General features: G+C 33.4%; 2 protein-coding genes across 2 annotated transcripts; one reads left to right on the top strand and one right to left on the bottom strand.

Annotated features, from left to right (window-relative positions):
• The first annotated feature begins 2,478 nt into the window (after positions 1–2,478).
• On the top strand, positions 2,479–6,430 carry LOC107913152 (protein LIGHT-DEPENDENT SHORT HYPOCOTYLS 10). Its single transcript, XM_016841627.2, has 2 exons — positions 2,479–3,241; positions 6,144–6,430. Exon 1 carries the CDS (start codon positions 2,658–2,660, stop codon positions 3,204–3,206), a length of 549 nt encoding a protein of 182 aa, XP_016697116.1. The 5' UTR covers positions 2,479–2,657; the 3' UTR covers positions 3,207–3,241; positions 6,144–6,430.
• Positions 6,431–7,480: 1,050 nt separating this feature from the next.
• On the bottom strand, positions 7,481–11,215 carry LOC107913151 (trihelix transcription factor ASIL2). The gene is made up of 2 exons (XM_016841626.2): positions 9,832–11,215; positions 7,481–7,887 (listed from the first exon to the last, which is right to left on the bottom strand). Exons 1-2 carry the CDS (start codon positions 10,727–10,729, stop codon positions 7,874–7,876), a joined length of 912 nt encoding a protein of 303 aa, XP_016697115.1. The 5' UTR covers positions 10,730–11,215; the 3' UTR covers positions 7,481–7,873.
• Positions 11,216–14,027: the final 2,812 nt, after the last annotated feature.

Raw genomic sequence — 14,027 nt, 5'->3', positions numbered from 1 at the left:
ATGAAATTAGCTAGCCCGACAAAAGGTACCTTCATTTTCAGCACAAATCAATTGCTGAGAGCAACTTTTTTTCCTTCAGAATCACTCTTAAACATGTTATTGATTCCCTTTTCCTTAAAAATGGATATATATTATATTAAAGAGTAAATTGGTCATTCTGTTAAAAATTCCTTTTATTTTTATTGTTAAAACTTAATCTTTATATATCAACATGAGATACATACTATTCCAACAGCATGTCAGTTTTTAATAATATAAATTAATGATTTTTTAAATAAAAAATTTAATTTAATCTTTGATCTAATGTATAATAATTTATTTATTTATTTTCTGAATAAAACAACAAAATACAATTTAATTCTTAATAAAAAATAAATGGTTGCATACAAAGTATTTAAAGGCGCCGATAACAATAATTTTATGTGCACCCTTGGAATCAAATCATAAATTCTAAAAGCCAATTTGGCATTGATAATAGTAGCTAAAATTCCCACTCCAAATTTAGGTGCAGTAAAATATGCTCTCTTTTTTATGGGTGTTTATTTTTAATATGGTGCATTTAATTTTTTTTGTCTTACATTACAGTATTTAATTTCATGTCGTTACTATTTTATACTAACTGTAAGTAAACATATCACTCATAAAAAAAACCCTAAATCTGCAAATCTCAACCAAATAATACAGCTTTGGCTTTTGCTCAACGATAAGAGTGAGATGGATAGATCACATTTTATATTTGCTTTTAGATTTTTTTGCCATTTCAATGGTATGCAAAAAAGGGGAATTGAACGAATGAGACTAAATTCAATACCAAAATTATAAATGCGGCACAATGTTACAAAAGGTATAGTCCCAAAGTCCCAACACCATGATGATACATCACCATTTACTGAGGGTTTTGGACCCCATCTCCCATACATGTCTCTCATTTTTGCATCAAACATATCAACCATAATTTCTTTTTTTTTTCTGCATCCTCATCCTTTTTTATTTCTCTATTAATTAACAAGTCGTTTGGCAGGTTAAGAGGTTTTAATTCGAGTTTCAATCCCCGAATCAGAAACTGAAATGATTTGAACTTATAATTACTTGATTCAAAAAACCCTACTCACAAATATGAGTAACTTCAAATCTAAACTCAAAACAACCTAAAATGATTGGAATCGTCCAAATTAATTCTACCTAAAACTAGCCCCTCCCAGCTAATCGTTTTCAAATTCCATAATATGGTATTTCTTCCCCTAAGGGGATCCTAATGATAGGATAGGTATTAAGTAGAGTTATACAAATCTAAATGACCTGCCCCCTAAAATTGGACATATACTTTGTATATGACAAGTGTCAACAACTCAAATCAACCAAGTTAAAACCATTAAATGGTGATAGGGTCGTAGGCCTAGAAAACCAATGTCACAAGTTTACAGTAACCACAGTATTGTTTATAAAAGAAAAATGGAAGCCTTTGGACCCCATCTGCTTGGAAAAAAGAAAATTGGAAGACCATAAACACCCTTTTAATTCAAATCAGAAACCAAACTGGGTCTCCAATTTCAACTCCCAATTGCAGATGTTTACTTCCTTAGCTCTTTTAGTCAATCAAAAAAATGGACCCGTAACTCCTCCATATGCATCATAATTAAATATAAATCATTAATTTCATGCATGTTTAATCTATAATAAAACAAAATTGACATAAAAGTCAACGAATTTTTGGTTCGGGTTTTTATCATTTGTAATTGTAACGTGTAGGTTTTTTTTCTATCCTGTGCGTATATCTTGTATAAATTTTATCAGGTTGTTTCTAAATTAGTCTATGTTTGTTTGATTCTTCATTTATTGTGCATTACATTAAACGGATTATACACTATAATTGATCGAATATATATTTTCACTTGTCTTACACTTATAGACGTCGTAGTGTCTTTATATTAGTATTTATATCTTCAAATCTTTAAATCAAAAAATAATACACGCATAAACTTATATTCTTTTGATAAACTAAATTATATAAGTAAATAGCTCTAAAATATACAAATCCAGTATTATATATCAGTCATTATTACTTCATTTATATAGTGGTTATAGTCCAGATGGGTATATATAGATATCATAGTTGTAATAATTTTCTTGCGGAAAACAATGTTTAGTTTCTTCTAGACTCTCCAATTTGATCCAATTTCTTTTCTTACTGAGTCAAACACTACCCACTTTTTCTTTCTTTGAAAAAAAAATTAACCCACTAAAAAAGGGTTTAGTTACGGTGGTTAACCCTAGTTTTACTTTCAATTTTCTTACTTTGAACCAAACAACAAGTCATCAAAAAGCAGTAATGGAAACGTGTGATGATGATGATAATGATTGTAGAGATGATGGCAATGGCAATGGCAGTGGCATTGGCATAGGCATACAATAATTGTAATTATGCATTGCATTAAAAAACTATTTATTAGTGCAAATAGGGTGAATCAAAAAAAGAAAAAGATAACAAAAGCACCTTCATAGATGGCCCATAATATGTCCCCTCATTTAGACCCCCCAAAGATGTGATTTTCTTCTCTCTCTCCACTGCACTATCCCATTTTTTTCACTTTCTTTTTTTGTTTTTTGTTTTTTAAAATTAAAATACCCCAAGTGTTCAGACAAAGAACCAAAAAATCATGTCAGATGGTGTAGCAAAAGATTCTGCTGAAGGGTCTTCACGATCCTCCGGTAACCACCAGCAGCAGCCACAGCCGGCACCGTTGAGTCGATATGAGTCGCAGAAACGGCGAGACTGGAACACTTTCGGTCAATATTTAAAGAACCAGAGACCACCGGTTCCACTATCACAGTGTAACTGTAACCATGTGCTTGATTTCTTAAGGTATCTTGATCAGTTCGGGAAAACTAAAGTTCACCTACATGGTTGTGTCTTCTTTGGACAACCTGACCCGCCTGCTCCTTGTACTTGTCCTTTAAGACAAGCTTGGGGAAGCCTCGATGCACTGATCGGACGGTTAAGAGCTGCTTATGAAGAGCACGGTGGATCACCGGAGACTAACCCTTTTGGAAATGGAGCAATTCGGGTTTATTTGCGAGAAGTAAGGGAGTGTCAAGCTAAAGCTAGAGGGATTCCATATAAGAAGAAGAAGAAAAGGAAGCATCAAATTAAACCCAATAACGTCGATGAAGAGGCTAAATCATCGTCCAAGCAATTGCCTTCTTAGCTCCATAGCTTTGCCCATCTTCAAAACAAATTATGGTAATTTTTGTTCCTATTTTTGTCTGCAAATCTACGTTAATTTCATTAAAATATAAAGTAAAGAGAAAATTTAGATTGATTGAATGATTATATGAAAAATACGTAGTTGGAAATTAACAACATTAAATATTGTATCTCAGAACCAAAACAACATATAAGATAAAAACCCTAAACTCTTTACTGCGGAGTGCAAAACCCTAGTTCCAAACTCATGAGTTTATACATAGAAATTGATTTTTTTCCCCCTTAATTTCTACAATAAGCTTATTCATTTATTCGAATAAAATTTGAGATTTAATCATAAAAATTAAATTTATTTATTTATTAATTACATGGTTAACCCTTTTAGTATTTTTCATCAAAAATTACAACCACTTAATACATTCATGAAATTATACAAATTCCGAAAATAAATCATTATAAACTCAATATTATAATTTTACTTGTAAACTTTTGAGCCATACTCTTACTATTACATGCCATAATTGAAAGGAGAAAGATCACACCCTCTCTTTGTTTTTGTTTCTTTCTCTCTCTTCATATCATGCAAAATAATAATAATAATAATAATAATACTAATAATAATAAAAATTTGTTTTTTTGTGGTTTTCAAATTAAATATTTCTCACTTCTTTACTTTTCCCCCCTTTCTTTTCTTTTGGCTCCTTTCTGATTCTGTTTGATTTTATGCTCCCCATGAATGCCCATGTTGATATTTTAATCATAACTCTCACTAAAATTTGATTACAGGAACATATTATACCAAGTTATACACTATTTCTTTTTCTCTCTAATTGTAGGTTGGAAATTTAAAATAATTTGTTCTTCCATTGCTTATTTATAAATTAATTAATGAATGGCACATGGAAGGATATTGGGGTAGCAATGCATTACGTATAAATTTTTAACTCAATGATGGATGATCAATCTGGCTTATACTTTGACAAGGTGGTAGTGAGATTGTGTTTGATAGGTGAAATTTCATTTTCATTAAATCAAATGATTTTGTCTACCTAAAATTTATGTTATCAGGTTTAAAGTATGATATAAGTTTCTATACATTTTGTTGGTGCTAAGTGAGTGGGTGGGAGAGAGACCAATAAGGGGAGAGATGGAATTTGGTAGAGAATGAAAGGTTCATACAAGGAGGTATTTTTATATATACATATTCTTAGATAAGTTGTGTGATTTTACTTACATGTGTTTTTGATGTGAATCACTTAATCAAGCTTTTATAGTTTGCATGATGTCAAGTTGGTGAGTCTTATAAGTGGTAAACGAGACATTCGAATTCTTTATTATTGAAATAGACACTTGACGAGATCCTTAGTAGAGTAAAATAAAGCAGTGTGAGACATATAACGACTTGGTGAGGCGACATGTAATTTAAGGGGTACACATTACACGTATCAAAAAGACCATATGACTCATCTTAATAACTTCCAATTAATTAGGATACACCTATTTGATAATATGTAGTTATAGGCTCCAACTCACCAAGAGAGAAAGGACTCATGAATGTACCATTAGGCTCTCTGCACTTTCTAGTGTGAACCTTCCCTTCTCTACTAGGCTGAATCTCTCCCATTCAGTTAACATCAACAAATTTTGATACACATATTTATGTTAGGTTCAAACTCTATTTCATGTTAGAGTTAATTTCAGCAAACATCCATAAAACATGCTCCTCATTTCAAATTGGTTCTTAAATTTCAGAATATTTTAAATACATCCCCAAACTATTAAGGTTATACCAATTGATTAAGTCTTTCGGTTACTAAAGCATTTTACTTTTTCATTTTTAATGTTTTATTTTTCTTTGAAATTTTCATTTTCAATTATGCCACAAAAGACTTGACGTGTTATTTAATAATGAATGGACTCGATTGATATAACCTCAAAATTTTAAAAATATAATTAGTGTGTTTAAAGTTTAGAAACCAATTAAAACGAGAGTCATAATTTTAGAACAGTCGATGTAATTTTGTGTTCAATTAACTATATTTAATATAAATTTAGCAGTGTCCAAAATTATTATTGTATGGAAAAAATTATTTGTAAACTACATTTTTCATAGCTATCTAGTGGGAGATATCATCCATTCATAATCATATTGTCAAGGTTAATTTCACAAATAGACTCAAGAGAGATTCTTTGTTAAGTTTTTTCAATTTCTTAAATGTATTCCGTATGTGCAAGTGAATAAAATTTTAGGTACAATGATAAATTTAGTTTTTAGTGTTTACATATTTTGTCAATTTGATTATTTTTTAATTAATTTTAACCATTAACCTTTTTAAAAAAAGTCTAATTATTTTTTTAATAGAAATGTTGACTAAAACATTAATTTCTTAACAATACTGAAGGTCAAATTTAGCTCCAAAGTGAAAGAACCGAATTAACAAAAGATGTAAACGTTAAGAGCTTAATTTGTTATTATGCCTTATTTTTAAATTTTTAAATGATGTGTTACTATCTAATTTGCTGACCGAAAATACATCAAAGATAAATACACAACAAAGTTACTACTATTTGTCATCCCTTTCATTTTACTCTAGATGAAAATACTGGATTTTTTTAATACAAAAATCCACCAGTTTGCTTTATGCTTCCTATACGTATTTCCTTCCTTTTTTGCAAAATCAGAGTATAATTTCCTTTTACCCTTTATTGGATTATGTTTTTAGTTAGCAGTTAACAATAGCTGGTATAATAAGAATGCTAAATAATGCGTGTGAATATTGTATTTCTTCTTTTTTTCCCCTTCCTCTGATTATGTTATTCTAAGTTTATCAACTGGATCGTTATGCTGGCGTCATGCTATGTGTCCGTATGACAAGAATTAGCGTTAGGCAATTGTAATTTGCTGTGAAGATTATGTATATACGTATTATTGATGCAGGATGACAAGGCAAAAGCAGAGAGGGGAGAGAGGAAAGGTACAGAAAAAGGCAAAAAAAGGTTGAAAGTTTGAAGCAAGGGTTGCATTGAGGCATGGCACTTAACATGGTTATTTTACCTATTTAATGTTGGTTGTCATTAGCAAACCTTGGTAGTTCGTCATGCTACAAATCTATTTTACATATATCATCACCTTTGTAATGTAAGTTTTATACTTAGCAGCATAATGTATATTAAATTAGACCTTAGACGTATAAAATAAGGATATATCAACATTAGTAACGTCTACTTATGTCTTACTTCTTTAAATGTCTTCTCTTTCTCTTCCAACAAAATAATATCATTTACAGTGAGCTATTTGTACTGAATGTGCCTTTATTGAAAGGGCACTAATGTTGATTCTTTGATTTAGTTTTTTGAGAGAATTACAAGTTGATTTCATATCATTAAAGATAAACAAAGGTCCAAGCATGGACATATGAACGCCCAATTGAAGACTTGGGCAGTGAACAAAAAGAAACAGAAAAAAGAACACCCTTGAACCAAGTTCATTAACCCTTCTAAACAACAAAAAAGGTGGAGGTATGGTCACCATGCAACAATGTTTTGGCCATTTACGCAGAGGAGTTGAGTAAATGTGTATCACCCCTTTTACCCTCAGGCTCACCATTTCAATTGGTTAATGAGGCTTGAAAGCAGAAACAAGGGGTTGGAAGATAAAAACTGGACAAGAAACAACAAATGCTCGCATCAACAATCGAACTGCCATCCCTGAACACTAACAAGGAGGCCGAACAAGAAGCAGCTTTGGGAGGCAATGGCACCACCCCCTCCACCCACCAACCATAGCCGCAAAACCCAATCTCATCTTGTAGCAGGAGATATTCTCGGCGGCACAGAACAGGAGCAACCCCTCAGCAGAATCCCACACCTGAAGAGAAAAAGAACAAGCCAAAATGACTCTGCAAGGCCCCACGGCACAAAATCGCTCAAGATTACCCACACCGGAAGATCTATTACTGCTACCATCAGATCTATTCTACAGAGTCACCAAGACCACCAAACCATCGTGAGGATTTATTAAACCATAGAAGAGGGAATCAAAAGAAGCAAGAGAAGGAGAAGGAAAGGAGATGACCAGCCACCAGCTGCTAGTGGTTGGTCGTCTCCACAGAGGGAAATAAAGCTTGGACTCTAGGGCCAAAGAAAGCTTAGACTCTAACCCCATAAATGTGTATGATCCCGTTAACTCTTGACTAAGCATATATATATATTATGTGTATATATACGTTGACACATGAATACAGCTATGGAATAACGTTGGGGATTTTAGCCGAGTTCAAAAGAGAGCAATATTGAACACAAAAGAGTTTCTGAATACAACCTAATCTTTTACATTGCAACCAACAAACACAACTTACAAAAAAAAAAAAGCTAATTAGTTTAAAGGAGACTCAACAACTAAAACAAAGGACATTGGACCAAATTAAATTACAACTTTCAGTTTTTTTTCTTTTTTTGTGGTCCCCAAATGAAGGGCGAAAGGCAAAATAAAGGAACTTCAAAAACCTCAGGCAATATTTATCTGCCAACTGCCGGTTATCTTGTGAGTTCTGAGTCCAGTATCTGCTACAATAAGTATAACTATATACTTTCAAGGGATGAGTATTAAAAGTCAAATATTTATGTTCTTCATGCCTTTTCCCACTGTCAAAACTCTTCCCCACTCGGCTAGCTATAAATATCTGCAACAATGGAAAATGGGGCCTTTCAGATATCCACTCTACATCAAATTTAATGTTTAGTAATGCACATACTGTCAGAAGGATGATGCATACAATATATAAATCAAAAGTAGTTCACAAACACAAATGCCCCTCATTTCCTTGTACACAAAATCTAGGGATGGATACATCAAACAAAAATACAACATTCTGAGTATTTTTGTCACAGAAATATCACAAAACAAAACCTTAGCAAGATGCATAGAACAACCATTATGCAAAAAAGAGAGGCTTGAATGTGACTTGGGAAGATTTTTCATAGATAAGTATGTACCTGAGAGGAGTCACACACGGATCATTTTGTTCAATAACTCAAGGACTCCACCACACAGACCATAATTATAAGGCAAGCTTAAAAGGATCCTTCTTCTGATAGAGGAAGTGCTAACATTTTTAACCATAAGGAAAAATGATAGACAAATCATTTAGGTTGCGCTATGTGCACCACAGGTATGCGAACAATTTAAATGCTAAAAAGCATATTTAGCTCTTCAATCTTTGATGGGCATCACTATGATTCTAGACACATGGTATTGTTGGTAAAGACAGCCAACCTCTGTTAGCTAAACCAGAAATGGAGAAACATCCATTTTCTGCTAACAGGCCAAGAAAATATATTTGACAGATAAAAAGTTTTAGCAGTACACAAAGCCTGAACCTGACCAGCCTGAAAGAAAAAGTTACCCACCTTAAGCCACACCACAACCTTACTTTATATACATCTATATATAAGTTTAATGTGAAAGAGTTCCACGTACCTCCCAACTAAACAATAACCTGCACACTCCAGGACATTCGAATACACATACCTTCAGACACTAAAGCACACATTTAACACAATGGAAAACCCATTAAACCAACAGAACAAGCAACATTCCGAATTGGCTACAGGTGGCTTAGAGGAGCATGGAGTGGCAAATTATCAAACAGAGCCAACCTCCTATCTAACCAGTCTAGGATAGAAAAGATAGGCAGAAATAAGAGGCAAGTTTCCTTGCATCCTTTTTCCCAATCAATGACAAGATAAGCAAATTTTGTCACTCATGTCAAGTAAGTCATTTCTCGCATCAAAAGGAACAACCAAACCTTAATGCCCTGGTACATTATCTTCAAACTGAAATCAAATACCAACCATTGCAAGTATGCAACTTTCAAGTAATGCACTTTGTGTAGAATATATGAAGGAAGACCAGGTATTCATGCAAGGTTCCACATAACACACACAAAACAGTAGTATAACTATGAATCAGAAAAAATATACAGCCATTTATGCTCAAAAGAAAGCTTGCAAGAGATTCCAATGCAGCACTTCCATAATAAGCATCAAAAGAAAAAAAAGGACATCAAGGTCACACCATTTGGAGAAGAACAGCATCGTTGAGGAATCAACTGTCATTGTTTATTACAAAATTATACCACAAACTGATGCACAACACTCCATCAATAAACATTACCCCTTTCTATTACCAATTCCAATACTGATTTTGACACCCACTGACCAGCTCCCTTTAAGTTCATGTATCAAACAAAGCAAACTTTACACACAACACACTGAGAAAATGATTCATTACCGATATTAAACTACAGCTTTGAACATCTTTAAGTTCTCATGCTAGAGTATAAACTCTCCAAACATAATGTGGGTAAATCCCATCAGAAACAACATTAACAAAACTCAACAAATTAAAACCTTTACAATTGCATTCCATCTAGTGGCCAAAAACACAATAAAACAACTAATCAAGAAAAAGGATGCTTTCAAAAGCGGTGAACAGCTATAAGGCCTAGCATAAATGAAGCCATCACATGAAAATATGTACATTCTAATCATCAATCAAAACACAAATGCGACTATATTTAAAGCTAAGATGGTTCTGTTTTTTTATGAGGAAGAAGAGGCCTCACCACTGGAACCCGAGGATCGTTTGCCACGCTTGATCTTTTCGAGCTGCACCTGTGTATCCATAAACATCCTCATCCTCTGCACTTCCAAATCTTTAGCAAATTGCATTCTTTGTTTCTCCAATTCAACCATCTGCCTCAGCTTCTCCCCTTCCACTCTTTCATACACTTGACCAAACCTTTCTAGAGCTCTTGCCAATCTCTTCATCCCTTCCCTCTCCTCTCCCTCTCCTTCACTTTCCTCTCCCTCGCTTTCCTCACCCTCCTCCTCATCACTTTCCGCAGCAGCAGCAGCCGCAGCAGCAGCAACAGCAGAATAGTTCCTCTTGAAATACCCATCGTCCACAGCTGGCCTCTTCTGGGGAAGAGCAACAATAGCAGTGGGCGCCGGAGGAGTCCTCCTGTACGGAAGCAAAAGCGGAAGAGCCACAGGAGGAGATCCCGGGATCCTCGGTGACAACCTCGGCGACGGCTTCGGTGATATCTTAGGCGACGTCGAAAGCTTCTTAGCAGCAAAATTAGATCCAATAAGAGCATCCAACCGTTCAAAGAAAGGCCAAGACGATGCTAGGGTTCCATTAGAAGAACTCACCCTAGTTTTCTCGATCTTATACTTTTTCTTAATGGTATCAATCCGGTTCTTACACTGCACATCGGTACGATGGGTTTTCTTAGTATGACCATGAAGAGCATTAACAGCATCAGCCACATCTTGCCAATCCTTCTGACGGAGATTCCCACGATTAAGCTCAACATAACGACGACCCCAAGCATCAACAAGGGTAGACGTAGCTTCCTCAGACCAACAATCCTCACGTACAGGTAACGTGCGGGTGTTAGGTGTGGTTGAAGGAGGGGTGATTACAGCTGACTGCATAACGGAATCGGTAAGATCGGCCATTGAAAAAGGGAGATTGAAAAAACAAAGGTAGGGGTGGCGTTTGATTTAGGTTAAATGATAGGGAGAAAGACAAAAAAGAAAAAGGTGGGCTGGGGGGTTATAGAAAAAAAGAGGTAAGGGTTGGGTGGGTTCGGCGATGACTCGGCCGACACATGAGAGGAGCGTGAGAGTAGGGAAAGGGAATAATAGGGTCGCCGGGGATATGTGAGAGGGAGAGCGCGTGAGGTGGGCTGGCTGGTGGCTTGGGTCATCATCGGTTTAGGCTCGGCTACTAGTCCAGTTGGCAATTTTTTGACGTTTCCCCTTTTTCGATGCCTCCCTGGCCTGCTAACGTACCGAAAAACTGCCTGACTGACTTTGATCCTTTCCCGGATTTCATTTTCCCTTCTTTTTTTTTTAATTTCATTAATTTTCTAAATACCCTTCTTCTACCAGCTTTTACTTATCGCCCCATTAACTTTCTTTTTTCTATTTTTTCTATTCTATCAACTAAAATTGAAAAAATTTTGTTAGGGCATTTAGGTGGACGGTGTCGTTTATTGGTGGGGTTAAAAGGAGATTAACATATTTGGCATTAGGTTAAAGGAGACTAATAAAGTAATAAGCTGTAATTAGTTGTGAAGCGTTAAAAGTATCACGAAAGTTTTTATAGTAAGAGTTAAATTTTATTTTGTTTTTTCTACTTAAAAATAAGTACGTTAGTTCAAAAAGCATATTGATTTTTTCTGTTAAAAATTTTATTTATTTGTACTGTTAAAACATGATATAACTGACGAAATAATCAGATAATAACATGTGATATATCATGTGTAAAGCATGCCTACATACAAAAATAATTTTTTAATAGTAGAAATTGATCATTTTCTTAATTAAGATATTAGTTGACTCTTTAGTCGGATAAATCTTCTTAGCTTAATATTAAAAAATAATATATAATTTTAAAATTTATTACAAAATTACTTGTAATTTATGAATTTACAAGTGTTGGTATATTAGTTTTTTTTTTTCAACGTCGTATATTAGTATGGAGGGTAAAAAAAAATCAAATAAAAGGAACTAGGTTGCTTGTCCAAATCGCATTGAATAGGCAAGAAAGGGGCAAAAAGGAGAAAGGGTAGTGAGACTACGGAAGTGGGTTTGCGTCGATGTTTGGGAATGAATTCTTGATGAACGGCAGTGATGCGCCGGCTGCCGACTGATGCGTTACGTGAGCCGTACGGACTCTTCTTAACTTTGGTCCTGGCTTGGCTTCGCTCTATCGGCGCCGTTAGCTTGCATCCTTTCTTACGCCCCCTCCTTGTTTCTAATTACTGTTTTTCTATTTTTATTTCACCTTTAAAATGTTTTATTTTCTTTTTCCACTTTATTTAATATGACCGGAAACGGAACGGGGGAGTAGTATGACGCCATTATTTATTAAAAACTTCAAAATAAAAATAAAAAATGTTCAACTTCACGAACCCACGTTTTGGGTTTTTGCCTTTGCCTGATATCGCTGGAAAAAACCGGTTCAGAGTTCAGACCCCTGTTGGGCCTCTTTGACAAAGCCTTTAAGCTCTTCTCTTTTTTTTTTTTTTATATCTGATGAATTTTTTTAAATTACGAGTTAATATATAATATGTGAGTTTCATTTTAATATTTAATTTGGTATTTAAATTTTTGACATTTAATTTTTTTCAATTTGATACTTAGGGTTTATTTGTTTGTTTATTAAAAGTTTTACAAAAAATATTTTCATTGTTTTCTCATATTTATTTGGTGAAAAATGAATTCTCACAATAAACTATTCTCTAAAACAGGGAAAAATTAGAGGTTTTTTTGGAAAAATGTCTTACCTTTCTCTTCACATTCCAATAAACTTCCCCTTCTCTCTTCTCCTTCCCCCTTTCTTGACGTCGACACTCATCTCCCTCTCTCAAAAGTAAGAACGAAAAAAAGAAGCAGAAATATTCGTAAAATATTTTACACAATTTCTTCTCACTATCTTTTCAATATTCAATTTGACACTTAAACCTTTTAATTCTAATTATACATTTACATTTTTTTATTAAAATATACATGTCAAACATTCCTTAATTATATAATATCGTTTGCGTTGAGAATACTAAATGATATATTAAGCGTGTAGTTCTTAATCCGTGCCCCTAAATATCCAAACTCCTACCGTCACTGTGTTGCCGTCGGCATTGCACCGTCACATGGGGAATTGCAAGTTATGTCATCGTTGTATAATTGTTTTATTTAAAATTGATATAAAAATTGCCTTCTCATTGGGATAAAATTGAGTCCCTACAAAAATTAAATTCACCTGAGATGGCGTCAGCATAATTATCTATAAATAATAGATATAGAGATGTATATCGGCCACCTGCTTGTGATAATCATCAATATATAATGTTGTCTTAAAAAGCATATTCAACGTGAAAAAAAAGGTTGCATTGCATGCATCATTTGTGTGACATTGATCCAAGAAGCCGTACACACAAAACCTACCATAATTGTGTCAAATTCAGCAAACTATTATGTTGACTCCTAGAAACAGCAGTTATTTCGTCAAAGATTTAGAAATACGATTTAAAGAGAGGAAAAGTGAAGTCAGAAAATTTTTTGAGGGGTTCGAAATTAAATTATAAATTTTTATAATAGTAAAAATATAATTTTATTATTTTAATAGTCTATATTTTTATAATTTTTAAAAGATAAATAAAGTTTTTATTTTTTAGGGATTAAAATGTAATTTTATTATTATTAATTTAAAATTTTATAAATTATAAAAAAAACTTAAATGAATATTTTTTTCAATTTTAAGAGGAGAAGTTACTATCAACCCCTAGATACCCCTGAAGTCATGCATATTATATTATTAAAGCAATAAATCAACTCTCGTATATATACCCATTTTTTCTTATTAAAAACATCAATAAACATGGATTAAAAGTCAAACATAAGAATCTAATCTCTATGAAAGTTGGCTGTGTTTGTCAAAAATATGGGAGAAAGGGGAAGAGATTTCCAAAGAAATTGCGTTGGTTTAGGAACAAAACTAAAATATACTATTAGTCCCTCTACTTTTAAAGAATTTGATATTTAATCTATTTACTTTTAAAGTTTTTAAAAAAATTGAATCCTCTTTTTTTTTTTACTTTAAAAATTCTAGTTCAATTATTATCGTCATTAGTAGTTTCTATTAGAATTCGTCAACTTAATATGTTTATTTTTCGTTAATCATATGACCAGGGGCGAAGCCAGAAAATTTTTTTAGGGGTGCCGAAATTAAATTGTAATTTTTATGATAGTA

This window comes from Gossypium hirsutum, chromosome D10, assembly GCF_007990345.1.
Source record: "Gossypium hirsutum isolate 1008001.06 chromosome D10, Gossypium_hirsutum_v2.1, whole genome shotgun sequence".
NCBI lineage: Eukaryota > Viridiplantae > Streptophyta > Magnoliopsida > Malvales > Malvaceae > Gossypium > Gossypium hirsutum.
This window is presented reverse-complemented; position numbering and strand designations above follow the sequence as displayed.

Excerpts from the sequence above, each read along its gene's own strand:
- LOC107913152 (XM_016841627.2), top strand. The coding sequence starts at position 2,658 with ATGTCAGATGGTGTAGCAAAAGATTCTGCTGAAGGGTCTTCACGATCC.
- LOC107913151 (XM_016841626.2), bottom strand. The coding sequence starts at position 10,729 with ATGGCCGATCTTACCGATTCCGTTATGCAGTCAGCTGTAATCACCCCT.